The 15,623-nt window shown below is 35.9% G+C and overlaps 1 protein-coding gene across 4 annotated transcripts in view; it reads left to right on the forward strand.

The window, feature by feature from the left end:
• The window catches only part of CTNND2 (catenin delta 2), an 881,420-nt gene that overhangs the window by 465,290 nt on the left and 400,507 nt on the right, over nucleotides 1-15,623 (forward strand). For all 4 annotated transcript variants that reach the window (XM_046672368.1, XM_046672371.1, XM_046672369.1 and 1 more), the window contains exons 4-5: nucleotides 5,106-5,140; nucleotides 5,533-5,649. In XM_046672368.1, the coding sequence (XP_046528324.1) occupies nucleotides 5,106-5,140; nucleotides 5,533-5,649 (152 nt within the window). The remainder of the gene's footprint in view (nucleotides 1-5,105; nucleotides 5,141-5,532; nucleotides 5,650-15,623) is intronic.

The following is a 15,623-nucleotide window of genomic DNA, read 5'->3' on the forward strand; positions in this document are numbered from 1 at the left end:
TTGGTTGCTTACTTGAAATGTTCCAACTATAGCAAACTTGAAACATAGTAAAAGTGATACTGTCATTTTTCTCATATGCAAAGGAGAGAAAAAAGTAATTATATCTCGAAAACCATTCTTTTCCTCTTTTATTTGTAGTTAACATATTTCAGGATTGTTTTCCATCATTTGAATTTCAGCTATGAGTGATTCTGACAATGATGAGAATATTATATAGAGTTGAATCACAAGGATTTATCTAAGCATTGAACTAAACATGTTTTTTGAATGTAATAATCATGACTTTTCCTATTACAAGTATGGTAGGCATTCTTAAATTAATGTTAGCATTTTTCCTTCACTTTTCATTAAGTAAAACATTAGACATAAAAGTGAAATCCCCTTTTTAGCCCTCCTCAGACTTATTTCTTTCTGTCCTCCCTCAGAGGCCACCACCATCATGAATTTAGGTGCAACTATTTGTTGTTTTTTGTTGGTGAGGAAGTTTGGCCCTGAGCCAACATCTGTTGTCAATCTTCCTCTTTTTGTTTGAGGAAGATTGTCCCTGAGCTAACATCTGTACCAGTCTTCCTCTCTTTTGTATGTGGGATGCCACCACAGCATGGCTTGATGAACGATGTGTAGGTCCACACCTGGGATCCAAACCCACAAACCCTGGACCACCAAAGAGGAGTGTGTGAGCTTAACCACTATGCCACCGGGCTGGCCCCAGGTGTATCTTTTTAATCAATATGTTTATATGATCTCTCTCTCTCCTTCTCTCTCTCTCTGTATATATAGTTTAAAGACTCGTTTAAACCAAAGAAGACCTTTTGTGTGTGTGTATATATGTGTTTATGTATATATTTATACACAATATTGTCTAGTCAATGTTTTAAAAATTTACATAATTGAGATTATGTAGTACATAATCTTATGTGCAATTTGCATTTTCCACTCTATGTTTTGCTTTTGAGAACCACCCACGTTAACACATTATGTATCTGGCTAATTTATTTTAGCTGCCAAACAGTTTTTATTCCATGTGTATGTCATATATAATATGTAATAATATCGTTACGTTTGTCTATTCCCCTATTGCTGATCACTTAGGTTGTTTCCATTGTTTTGCCACTGCCGACATGTAGGCATGAACAGTCTTGTCCAAGTCTCTTGGGCGCAGGTGCACAGGTGCCCCTGGAGGCTCAGCCTTGCAGCAGAATCACTGGGTAATTAGGTATTTGCATATAAAACATTACCAGGTATTGCCTCATAGCTCACCCAACTATTTCATTAATTTACTCTCCCACCTACAATGAATGAGAATTCTTATTTCCCATTTCCTCTGCAACACTTAGTATTGTTAGGCTTTTTAATTGTTTGACAGCCTGTGGAGTATAAGGAGATATCTTGTGCTTAATTTTTATTCTTTCAATTCCTAACAGAGTTGAGTATCTTTTAATGTGTTCGGTGGCCCTACATTCTTGATTTTTCTACTGCGCATCAGCTCTACATATGTTTGTTGACCTCTTTTCTATTTGGTCCTTTAATCTCTATCTTATTGATTTGTAGGAGTTATTTATATGTTCTGGAAACAAATCCTTTGAAAGTTATATGTGTTGCAAATATCTTCTCCTAGGACGTGGCTTGTTTTTTCAACTTGGTTTGTGGTGTTTATGTTTGTATTTTTCTTTTTATCACATAGGAGTTTTAATTTCGGTGCAGCCAAAGGTGTGAATAGGGTAGTTCAGAATGCAGCCTCTAAAACCAGACGCCCAGAGTGATAATCTTGGCTCCACTAGCTGCTGGCTGTGGGTCCTCCAGCCAGTTCCTTAACATCGTTTTATCTCAGTTTCATTATTTGTAAAATGGGAAAATATTATGTGTCTCAAAAGTTTTGTCATGAAGATTAACTGTAAATCAGTTAGAATATTGTCTGGTATGAAGTGAGAGCTATCTAAGTGTTAGCTACTGGGATTTGTGCTTTTAATATATATATTTTTATAACTCTTTCATAGCATCACTGATTTATGTACATATTTATGTATTTGTTTAAAGATTAAATGTTACTTATGATAGTCTTTTTTATAAATTTTTTTTCACAATAATTGGGTTCAGGAACTTACACATAGTTATGTTTAAATACATATAGACTGATCTAAATTACATATATATTTGTATTGAATTTAATTCATTAGACATTATTTCTATTTCAAGAAATAGCATTTTGATATTGAAAGCAATCTTCATTTTCTGAAATTGAACATGCCTGGAAGTTACAACTGCTTCAAAAATGACTTTTATATTATATTAAGTTGATCGATATAATTGGGAGACAGTTCACCACGAGTAATCCCTAAACACCTGAAATAAGAGTGTCTGAGACATAGGCATTATCCATGTTTATCGAATGAATAAATAGTTTGTTTGCGTTTTTGAAAAGCATCCATCTTAGAGCAGTTTTTAAGAGAAGGAATCAAGCGTGTAAAATATGCATTTGCATAGACTCCTCTAACAGGGAGAGTAAAGTGTGCACTTAAAGGAAAGAAAATCCAAACCAGATTTCTCTTGGGACTTCTGGTTTCTGTGATCAGTCATGCTTTTAATGCATTTTAACTGTGCTAAAGGAATCAGGAAACCATTTAAGTGATTAATGCTCTTTGCCCAAAAGGAAGGGTATCTCTGCCTTGAGAAGATAGTTTCATATTCACTGCCAATGGTATTTTTTCAATTGTGATTAAAAAAAAAAGTTTCTTCTTGTTCTGTTGCATCATAGAATTGAAACATTTTTGCAAGAGATGAACAAAAGATAAATACTATGTAACAGTGTTATTGTAATCACCCGTTTTTGTAGGTGAGTGGATAAATCTCAAAGGATGGGTAAAAGCTGTGGCTGACCTTATTTGTGCTGGAATGACCCAAGACATTGTCTTCCAGCTCTGTACTGTGCACATGGAAGGTAGAGAAGCAAGAAATGCCTTGCAAACTCAAATCATGGCGCATTTCTGTATTATTCAGTGTGACATTTATTCTACAGAAACAAACAACCCTCCAACTTTAGAGTTTTAACACTGCGGTGGTCTATTTGTCACTTATGCTGCGTCTTCTCTGGGCTGGCGAATTCTCTCCATGTACTCAGGAACCCATTTCAACACGGGACTTAGGAAAGAGAGAGATCAGGAAGATCTCATGCCTGCCCTTCTATGCTTGGGGCAGGAGGTGGCACTTGTCACTTCCTCTCACATGCTTTGACGTGACTCCATCTGTTTGCATGGGAGGGAAGTGTGGTCTTCTATGTGCCTGAATGGAGAGCTCGGGGACTTTGAGCCCTCAAAGAGACTTCCATTGACTGACTGTTGCTGCTCCAGGCGAGAAGTAACTTAAGTGTGTTTCCCTCCACAACGTTGGATTATGACTCAGGAATATGAGTTTTGGAGTTGGGCAGATTAATTGAAATCCTTGCTGAGGTCCTTAAGATTCGTGTGGTCAAGTTAACATCAATAAACCTGTTATTCCCCATCTACCAAAAGAGATCTGTGATTGTTATGGATTAGCAGAGCTGTGGTATACAGTAAGTGCTTGGTAAAGGGCTGTACTTGTAAAAGGAATGTAGCAACATAAAAATGGTAAATCCGGGAGGGTATAACATGAGAATAATTTCTTATTGTATCGGAAAAATATTGTATCCACTTTCTGGGGCTTCCATAACAAATTACTACAACTGAGTGGCTTAAGACAAAAGAATTTTATGCTCTCACAGTTTTGGAGGCCAAAAGTCCAAAATCTACGTATCAGCAGGGCTCTGTTCCCTATGAAGGCTCAAGGGGTGGACCCTTCCTTACCTCTTCCAGGTTCTGATGGCTCCAGGCATTGCTTGGCTGATAGATGCATAACTCCTCTCTCCACCTCCATCTTCATACGACCTTCTCCTCTGTGTCTCTCTCCTCTTGTATGTCTTATATGAACACTTATCATTGGATTTTAGGATGATATCATCTGAAGGTCTTTAACTTAATTACTTGTGCAAAAGCCCATTTTCCAATAAGTAACCATTCACAGTTGCTAGGGATTGGATGTGGACGTATTTTTGGAGGGTGAGGGGCATCATTCAACACAACAGAAATATGAAAGCATTTTCTACCCCTATATAAAATGCCACTTACTAAGGAAATGTGCCCCATAAATGTATTCAGAAGCCATCTCTAAGGTACAGATTAAAGATCTAAAATCCACTTGCTGCTGTGAAACTGATGAGCTATTCATAGAAGGTGCTTGATCAGAGTGAAAGATTTAGTGAAAAAAGTGTAAAAAATCGTTCTCAAAATGATACCTGTCAGTAATTGACATCCAGATTTCTCACCAATTATTGACATATAAAAAAGGGCTATGTAGGAAGTGTTTGCATATATAATGAAAGACTTGTTCATATTTAGATATCTTAAATTTATTTATATATTTAATAAATCATTCACAAGTAATCTATGTTGCCTACATAGGTGCATTCTGCACATGTCTTTGGCGTGTCATGTATGTGAACAACCTTTCTACCTGGGTCCTTTTATAGGATGTATATGTAAAGTGAGAATTTGGGAACTAAATATTCAATTGGTGATAAAGGATCAAAATTTTTAAATTAGTTTAAACTGATAATCAGCTGAAAGGAACTGCTCCTGTGATATGTCTGGAAGAAAGTATAGATTTATTTCATCTTCTTTATAATGATAAGAGGAGAAAGTTGTTTCTTTATTACACTCCATTACAAAGTCTACATGAAACTATTCAGACTCGTATTTTAAAATTACTAAAATTGGGTAGAAGTGCATGTATGTAGAAGCAATTGTGAGGAATGAGTATAATAGGTTGGGCTTTGTAAAAAATGAACTATTCCCTGAAGATTACTGAACCATGTCCATTTATAACATACCTATACCTGTGAGTCAAAAGAGGTATACGCCAAATGGATTAAAGTTAAGATTCTATCAAAATGGGATCCCTTTTCCCAGTAAGAAGTTAAAGGATGTGCCGTGGAGCCGCTATTACTGCCCTAATGTGCCTTTGTGTCTTACAGTCTAGGGTCCTTTCGTTTCTAACCAATGCGTTATACCTGTGTATTCTCTTTTTTACAGTTCAACAGAAGAGCAGTTTCACTGGCAATCACAAGGTAAAGGACAGCTTCTTGATGAACACTTACACTTGTATCTACATGTATCTCTATTAATTAATCTTCTTGTGAACTTTAGAAAAAGATGTAAAAATGAATATGATAACACCATGACACTAGAATTAAGTGAAGTTGTTGTGATAGCTCATGATATCAAGAGAGTTAAGTTCTCTCAGTTTCCTGGTAACTTTTATGTTCTTCATGGATACATGGAGTTGGTGGGCCTTGACTTTTCATACTGGTTGACCAAGGATTGCAATGGGATATCCAATGAGAATTTTGTGGAGGTGATATCTTTGGTTAGGATACTTTCCATTATTAAATAATAACCTAAAGCTTTAATATTAACATTATCACATGTTTGTTCATCACTTTAAAATATTGTATTTCAGATGGTCAAAAAGATATCGAAGATGAACTTACAACAGGTCTTGAGCTGGTGGACTCCTGTATTAGATCACTGCAGGAATCAGGAATACTTGACCCACAGGATTATTCAACAAGTGAAAGTAAGTCGAACAACAGTCATGCTTGAAGACAATTAAAATATCAGAGTATCATAGCATTCTTTTTTCTGGTATAATTAACATCATGAGCCATACATATCTAATGGGACTTCAACATATGTTTATACTTGTTTTGTCCATTTTACTCCACTCTCTTCAACTTCCTTCCCACATTAGCCCACCCCAATTCACATTAGATTATAAACTCTCTTACATCAGTAATTGACATCGAGATTTCTCACCAATTACTGACATGGTGGCGATTCTCACAAATTCTCTGATATCCTTTTTGGCATCTAGTCTAGCACATTATATGAACTCCTCATGTATTTGTTTAAATCAACATAGTGTCTGTTTTAAAATTAATTACCAGTGCTTTACTCATGCAAATTATTGTTGGTAGAGATCTTTAAACAGTACAATTATATAACAAAATAGAAAAAATTGGTATAATATATTCAGTACTAACCATTTAGTACTATGCTATAGTACTAAGCAGTAACTCCTTACGTTTCTGTATTTATCCATCTTGCATTGCTATATTAATCTCAATAGAGTATTTAAAAATTTCTTTGTCTCCACTTAATTATATATTTTTCAACCACAGTGGTTGAGGCTTAGAAATAAAAGTGCTATGAGTTCAAACGAGACTCACTTTAATAAATCATAAAATTCTCTTGACCTATTTTAATAAAATCCCACAAAAAGCTAAAAATTAAATCATTAAAAGATAGATTACCCTGATAATTTCTACATCAGAAATCAGTGGAGCATTTTATTCCTTAATTTAAAAAACTAAAATTTCCTTGAATACCCATCAAAATTTGCTATATAAAAGGAAGATAAAAGAATAAGATAGCATACTGATCTTGAAACCATTTAATTTACATATTAGTTCATTTTCTCTATAATCTTTATGCTACTACTCTTAGGATAACATCATTGTGAATATCCAGATTTATTTAAATCCATACCATTCCCTCAATAAAAATTCTAAAGTAAGATGCATGATTTGCATTATCCTTGTTCTCTGTATTTTATATTTTAAAAAGTAGAATTGTTTTCTTTTCTCTCTGAGTCAATAAATAAATTTCTGTTGCAGGGGCAGTTGTAGTTAGAACTCTATTTAATTAATATTTGAAACACATGTACTCACTTTATGAAAGAGTCAGGAAAGCAGAGATAAAATAGTATGTCTTGAGGGGGGATGATATTAGATATCTTATTTTTCATATTGTTATAGAGAAACATGTTTGATTGTGGGTTTTTGAGAAGGGATAACCTTTAATACATGGAAAAGTGCAAAAAAAGAAGAAGAAAGAGTAAAAAAGGAGGAAAAAAATTAAAATAGAAGGGATAAATCAAGTATATCAATCTAGCACTACAAGTAAGCACACAATTTTTCTTTGAAAAGAATAAAACCTCGTTTGTAATAAGCAAAGGTAAAATAATTAAGTGATGTTTGTAATAGAGACACCTATATTAATGAAATAAATGCTGAAATTAAAGGAGAAGACAGAGCTAACCCTGATTGCATAATGGTTAAGGTTCAGCACTCTGACCACTGCAGCCCAGGTTTATTTGCCAGTCATGGAACCACACCACCCATCTGTCAGCAGCCGTGTTGTGGTGGCAGCTCACACAGAGAACTAGGACGACTTACAACTAGGATACACAACAAGGTATTGAATCTTTTGGGAAATAAAAGGAATCGACAAAGTAGTGACAGCAAATACAACAAACACAAAGAGTGGGATTGTGAAGAATAATGTGAGATGGAGTGGAATTTAATGGAAAAGCACTAAGCAGGGTCAAAGAGGAATTATGTGGTGAAAATATCTTTATTTATAAAGATGCTATAAACTCATACTAAAATCTAGTGAACCTGTATGCACCAAACAACATAGCATTTGAGTATTAAAACAAAAATTATTAAAAATCAAAGGAGAAGTTGATGAAAAATATGATTGTGAACATTTCAATGCACATTTCTCAGAATCAGACAGAATACTAGAGGAAAAAGCTACAGAAAGTTGGAACAGATAATTAACAAACCAATATATTAAATAAATTTAAAAAGTTAAATCCATTCAGTGTTAATCTACATTTGTTATATATGTCAAGGGAAAATTTATAAAACTTGATCAGCTATTGGATAGTAATGACAAGCCTAAAAACTAAAAAGGCTACATTCTTTGATAATAATCCAATAAAATTAAAAGTAAATAATAAATTGATTAGCCAAAATATATTCACATTAAGAAACATGCTTTTGGGGCTGGCCCGGTGGTGCAGCAGTTAAGTGCACACGGTCCGCTTCCATGGAGTTCGCTGGTTCGGATCCCGGGTGCAGACATGGCACCACTTGGCATGCCATGCTGTGGTGGGCGTCCCACATATAAGGTGGAGGAAGATGGGCACAGATGTTGGCTCGGGGCTGGTCTTCTTCAGCAAAAGGAGGAGGATTGGCAGCAGTTAGCTCAGGGCTAATCTTCCTCCAAAAAAAAGAGAAAGAAAAAAATTATTAAAAAAAAAAATAAACGTGCTTTTGGATCTACTGAATCAGAATGGAAGCAACAAAGAAAATTACAGACTATTTAAAAAGCAAATAAAATAGTGACATTTTATAATAAAAATGTAGGGATATGGGAAAAAACTGCACTCAGAGGTAATCTTAACTTTATTATTAAAAATAAAAGACAAAATAAAAGAATGCTGTACTCATTTTTGGGAAACTTAAACAAAGCTAAATAAACCAAAAGAAACTACAAAGATGGAAATAATAAAAGCAGTGTACAAAGTAATATAAAATAAAATAGTAGAGGAGATAAATAAATACTAGAAGCGATAAATGAAGTAATAGAAAAGATGAATATATGAATTTTTTTTGGCTTTAAGTCAACTAAAAATCCTGAGCTTTCTTACTTGTGACACTCTGCTGCACACATAAGAAAGGGAAAGAATCTTTAGTGTTCACTTTCATTTTCCTGCAGTATGTGTTTTAAAATTACCTACAAAAGATGTATATTGCAGGAAAGTTAAATACTCCAGTGTGGTTTTTTGGAATCTATTTAGTTGAAGACTCCTAGGATTTTAGTTGATTGTTCTTCTTGTAAGCTCCTGCTTCCTCATTTAAAGATAGGAAAAGAAACAAAGCAAAATCAACCAAAAAAAACAGGTGCTGAAAACACTCCCCGGAAGTTTTATACCAAAAGATATAAATGAAATGCAGAATATTGTTGTTCTGAAGAGACATTGGTTCTTACATTTTCAGAGTCACTTTGAGACTAAACTAATTGAGTAAAATTTAGGAGATTAATTTTAAAATATTGAGTGGATAACTATCATTTGGGGAATCAATTGTTGTAGATTTTAAATGTTTAGAGGGTCATAAAATAGAAATCTCAATTGCTTTTGTGTTTGTATCAGGGTCCAGATGGGAAACAGATTCCACTCAAAGAGTGTAACTGAAGACAGTTTAATTAAAGGACTGTTTACAGGAGTGGGCAAGATTAAAGGAACAAACGATGCCGGCTGAGGCACTTAGGGAGCAGCAACAGGCAGAAGCCCTGACACCCTTAGTCCTGAAGGAACAGTCGAGAGACTAGTCCAGCAGAGTCAATAGGCATGGCAGGATCAGAGGAATAAGTATCCTAACCTCTCTCTCCTCCCGCCTTCGGATGTCCTTCTTGTGCCTCCCACTGGCCAAATCCAGTCCTAAACCAAAGGGCAAGGGACCCCTGTGATATAGTCTGCATGGAGAAAAAGGCAGAGAATGATGGAGAGCCAAGAGAATAATCAGCACAATATTCTACTAAGTAGTAGAAGAGCATACCATGTTTATGTTCTTGATGTGCAAACTTAACAGACAGATATATAGTGGCTCTTTGACACATTTCGTATAATTAGCTCAAGCCATCAGATGCTGCTAGCCCCTTGTTTTTGTGATTATTCAATCAATGGATTCATTAGCTAAAGCAGACATGAAATAGCTAATGCTAAATTGGACCTGGCACACTGCCCTTGAGAGCCGGTCTCTTAGTCCTAACTCTAGAGACTAAAACAACACTAAAAACAGTCTAAGCCCAGCTTGAAAAAGTACCAAAATGGCAACCAATCTCAACCCCTAAGCACATAGTACTTGATTTGTTGTGCTTAAAAGCTTTTGTTATTTTTCTTTCCAAGTTCTGATTAAAATAAAATTTGAATCTCAGTAAACCCATCTTCTTGACCCTAAGGCAAGCAATAACTTCTCTACTATACTGAGTATAGTGTCACGCAGTCGTCAACGTTTTCCAACGCTTTGCATTTTTAAGAAAAATGCTGTCCTAAACAGTATGCAAATCTTGTGTACAACCTTTGCCACCTCGCCACTATTTCGTGACTGCTGGCTGTGTAATTTCAATTCTAACAAATAAGTGTCATGGAGTCACTAGAAAATTGCTGTTGTTTTACTGGGAAAAAAAAGTTACTGACAGAAGCTTGGGGCCATTAGCTTCTCACATAATGCACCGCTGACCAGAACTGCCCTGGACCAAGTGCCTTATTTAGACCGTGCATCCTTGGAGCTATAAACTCAGAGATAAGGGTGACTGTATCTTAGCCAAAAAATAACGAAAATATTTGTCAGTCAAAATCAAAAATAGAGTGGACAACTTGGGCAAAAATGACTTATCTGTTTATAAAGATTGTTAATTTGTTTAAATGTTATATTTTGAAATAGTAATTTCTGTCTGTAGTATATGGATAAGTTGGAATTCCACCATATTCTAAAAAATCCCAGTATTTTGTAGGAAGAAAATCTTAGGAACTTAATATATTCTGAATGTTATGGCAAAGAAAGGAATGTTGTCTTATTCCGAGTTTCCAAATCAGAATATATTCAAAAAATCGAGTGGATCATATAAGTTACCATTCTGAATAGGTGGAATCTGAATAGAATAATCATATGTAGTTTGACAGAAGTGAATACGTTATTTACTTTTGATTTACAGTCTGCCATTTTCATTTAATTACTGTGAATATACTTAATTCTATGGGGTGAGAGAATTGTTGAGAGATAAGATTATTAAAATGCTATGAAACATAATTTCATATATTCTTATGCAATAATAACAAAGGTGAGAGTCAACCTTATGCAGTGAGTATTTTCATAAGTCTTGGTGAGTATGGCAATAAAAGATGCAGAAGTGGTTTAGGAGTTTAAGGTTTTTATAATAACTAAATAATCAAAATGATAAATATATTAATCTTGTGGCTTGCAATATTGATGTCATGCTCAGGGAAAGAGGACTGGTTTGTTTTATTTTCTATTATGGTGGAAATCAGTTCCTCAGTTAGACCCAGGAGGGTAGTAAGGTGGTATAAGTGTATAAGGGTATAAGGAATATACCCATCCTGCCCTTGTAGCCAGGAGACCCAGATTCAAGTCCTACTGCTCGTCTCACTCCAGCAGTGGTTGAGGAGTGTCACCTGGACCCTGGAGATCCAAAGTCCTTTCCTGGAAATGTATTTATTCAAGTTAGTTGGGTTCATCCTTGGATTATTCCTTCCCTGTGAAATCACTTCCTCATATGCCCTTTGGTCCAAGTTTTTGAAATACAAACAGGACAGTCTCCTTTCCATAAGTTTGTCATGGTCCCAAGTCTAAAGTTATCTTTAGATACCACATGCATCCATTTGTTTCCTTTCAAAATTCGCTCACATCCACTTCCCTCTCAACCTATGGTGTTGTAGAGCCAATGAGAAGTTCACAGTGGCAGAAATGAAAGGTGTGAGCAAAAGTTGAGGGAAAACACTGAGGTGGCACACGGGGTGTAGGCATATCCTTCAGGAAGCTATAATTATATTCCCCTCCAGATGCCATCTCTACGTACTTTTCAGTTAATGTCTAATTTCTTTTTCTTTGATTTTCTTCACTCACATAGACATTGGAGAGGCATAGTATACCTTCTCCAAAGAGGTCCCCAGCTCAGCAGCAAAGCTAGGACTCAAAGGGATAGACAAAGACGTAAAGAACCAAATGCTCTTTATCTGTTTCCTAAGCAAGAGGGAACAATGCAAATTTCTCATGAGAAACATCAATTTCACCTGTGTTATCAGAGTCTCCTGGGGTCAACCACAAAGTTTAGAGCCTAGTGGAAATGTTTAATGAAAATATAATTGGACTTTGAAATTGTCAAGGCACCGTTGGTGCCCAAAACACAAATATGAGGACCAAATGAAAGCTAGTGAAAGTGAAGCAGTATCAGAACTGGCTTGAGTGTGAGAAAAAGTAAAGAGACTTCAGCTCCCACGAGAAAGTCAGAATAAGCAGACTCTTCCCCTCCAGACAGTGGAAGGAGGGGTCTCCTGGCAATACCTCATGGAGACGTCTTGTGGGATTTCCCTAGAAATTAAAACATTAAAACTGCCACTGGTTAAATAATAAGTCACTTCAACAGCAACTGATGCCATCAAATCTGACTATGATGGGTTTTTATTGCGTCACTGTAGGCACAGGAAGGTGTTACAGTCATTCAATTTTTAAATGTTGTATTCAGCACTTACTAATGGCAGCACAGAGAGTCTCTGCCCTTTTGGCATGTACATTCTAGTCAGAAAAGGCAGAAATCAAGCCGTCTAAATACTGTAAGTTCAGGTAGGTAATTGCTGCAAGCAGTGACAAAGCTAGTTAAGGAGGGTAGAGTAGAGTTCTCAAAGTGTAGTTGGGAATTGTAGGGGTCCCTGAGACCCTTTCAGGGGGTCTGCAAGGCAGCAATGTTTACACTAATCCTATGATGTTATTTGCCTTTCCATGCTCATTGTAACAACAGAGTGAGAATGAGAGTCTCACATGACGAGAGTTCAGTGGAACCTTCCAGAGGCTACATGGCCCGTGATAGCGTCATTGCTCTGATGACTCAAGGAAGGTGTGCGGCGTATCCTTCTGTTTTAAACCTTTCCCAGTTTTAATACAGTAAACAGCATTCTATGTCAGCCATATAAATAAAAACTCTTTGGATTCTTTTAAGAGTGTGAAAGTGTTTGAGAAAGTTTGAGAACCACTCTAATTTTGAGAGAATGATCGAAAGGCCAAGGAGTCCTCTATTATGAGAAGATAATTGATCAGGGACCTGAATAAAATGCACAAGCAAGCCATGCAGATATCTAAGGAAAACTCTGTGATTTGTGGCAAGTCAAAAACTAGTTGTTAAAGCTAGTATAATTCTATAATTAAATTATAGTATTTTCAGGATTTAGATTTTAAATTTTGTTTTGTTCTAAACATAAATTCTATTTTCATTAATTTCATTTTTTCACAATTATTGATAAGAAATATGAATCTGTTATCTTTAGACTATTAATTTATAAAGAAATATACATAATGCTTTTCTTCCCTTTATGCTACATTATTTTTTTTAAATGGTAAATAATCTGAAGATAAAACTTGACAAGGAAATAGTTGGAAATTGGAGTGAGCTATAAAAAATACCATTCTATGATTATAACATCATGTAAAGTCCTGTGCATAATAAAATTCGCAAGCTGTGCATTTTAAAGTTATACATTTGAAGTTTGTTTTTTTTGTGACTATTATCATTGTGCTCATTTCCTTCCATTGTATACAGATGTAAAGAAGCTGAGTTATTGCGTAGTGCACTTTACCAATCTTCAATTTATCCATATAAAATAGTCAAACTTGAAAAAGCATACTAATTAAGCGAATAGTGTTGGTTGAATCTAGACAAGTTCCAAAACTAAATGGATATTCCTCTATGCCTGGGACCATTACAGTTTAAATTTTCACATAAAGCATTCCACAGGGAAAGCAGCTGACCAGGTGAAATCGGTATTCTGGAGATAGAGATTTAGAAATGAGGTTTAAAAACACACCTGCCTCTAGAACAACCAGATCACCCTAAGCTTCCTTGCATAATAAGCCCCTAGAGCTTCTTCCCTTAGTTAATTTTAGGAATGGTAGATGCGCTGAGCCACTGTTTTCGGGGAAACTCCTCAGTGAAACTTGTACATATGAGCTTTTTAAGTTACTAATGAAGAGTAGAAGAAAACAACCAGTTTAGCACCTCTAGCTACCTCTTATTCCAAGTAAATTGACCTGTAAATTGACAAGTTCATCCCGAATCCATAAAGAAGAACTACTGCGATAAATGAAACTGATTAGTAGCGCAATTTAAGCAAAAGTCAATATTTTTACTCTATAAAGTTGACTTGTAGTTAATGTGACTAAAGTGTTTTGAGCTTGATTTAAATCAATTTGATAATCTTACAAATAATTAACAATTTTTCTCATTGATTTTGTAATTTATAATAGCCCTTTTGTATATATATAATTTCCACCACCTATTTCATTAATTCTTACTTAATATTTTCTACAAAAAGATTTCCCTCTTCTCTTTATCTGATATTGCTCTAAGAATTTACCCTCATTTAAAGTAAAACAATACTTAACCTTGAAATCATTCTTAACCTTCTGCAAAGATTGGATAGCAAGGGGGTGGACAGGAATGCAGATGGCCTGTCAGTTATGGATGGGTATGAATCTTGGTGGCATTACTTTGCATGGTCTACGTAAAGATAAGTTTTTATATCATTTTGAAAGAATCAGTTTAACCTAAGTGTAAAAGAACGTTTCTAAACTTCCCAACAACATAAATCTAAAAGAGCTGCACTATCAGGTGCCCAGTCCTGAACTTGCTATCTCAATTTGTGTGTTTATTATTCCTTTGATTATCCTGAATTAACAGCCCCACAAAACATTCATTGAGCACCTGGTTGAGACATTGCCTGATGTTAGTAGCTGTTTATTTTAGGACATTCTTGTTAAGAACACTTTTCTTTTCATGGTAAAGTAATCCTTTAGAATTAAATTGATAACTTAATTAGAGACCTTGTCTTGTTTTTTTGTTTTTTGTTATTTTTTTGGTAAGGAACATTGGCCCTGAGCTAACATCTGTTTCCAATCTTTCTCTTTTTGCTCAAGGAATGTTGTCCCTGAGCTAACATCTGTACTAATCTTCCTCTGTTTTGTATGTGGGATGCTGCCAGAGCATGGCTTAATGAGTGGTGTGTAGGTCTGCATGAGGGATCCCAACCTGTGAACCCTGGGCCACCAAAGCAGAGGGCACAAACTTAGCCTCTACAGCACCAGGCTGGCCCATACCTTGTCTTGTTTTTGCTGCTTCAGCTTCCACTCCTGATGACTTTGATAGCTACATCTCTGTCGCAAAATTTCATTTATATATAATCAAAATTTGATCTTGGAAATTATTTAAGACCTAGAAAGTTTCAGTTTGTCAGGTTCTGTTAGAGTCAGTATTAAGATCAATCCCAGAATCCCTTTCTAACTACATCAATTCCCACCATCTCCTTCAACTGTGTAGTTTAAAAATCAAGCCTGTTCTTCCCTGAAATATCCATTCCCCAACACACACGTCTCCTGCCAATCCAGTCCTTCCCTGGGGAATGCCACGTGGTGGGAGTTTCTGCTTTTCCACACTCACTTAGTTAATATTTGTTGTGTTCTAGGGCAGATGTTCAACTAAGCAGACCAGAATTAGCAACTCCCAGTAAATCACCTTAAAACCTATAGAAACGGAAGGTGTGCACCTGTTTAGGATGGTGCTGTAATGTCTGCTGGGTTTTCTGGGAAGGACTTACTCTGCACATCGGGAAACTCCCATGCACCACTGCAGGGTTGGAGGTATGATCCTTCCTGTGACCAGCTGAGGAGGGTCCAGTCTTGTTTCGCTCGCCTTCAATTCCTGTCCACTTAGTCACGAAGTCCAGTGAACTTTTCTTTTAAAAAGTCTCTTCAATGTGCCTCTTTCTCTCATAAACACGCAGTCCTGCTGCCTTCACAGGAATGTGCCGAATGTCTGCTTTCATCCTATTACACTCCTTCTAGAGAACCTGTTGCTGAGTAATACTGTACAAATCCCTCTGTTAAACAAGTCAGATTCCTCAGAGTCTGGTCT

The sequence above is a fragment of the Equus quagga genome, chromosome 9, assembly GCF_021613505.1.
Source record: "Equus quagga isolate Etosha38 chromosome 9, UCLA_HA_Equagga_1.0, whole genome shotgun sequence".
NCBI lineage: Eukaryota > Metazoa > Chordata > Mammalia > Perissodactyla > Equidae > Equus > Equus quagga.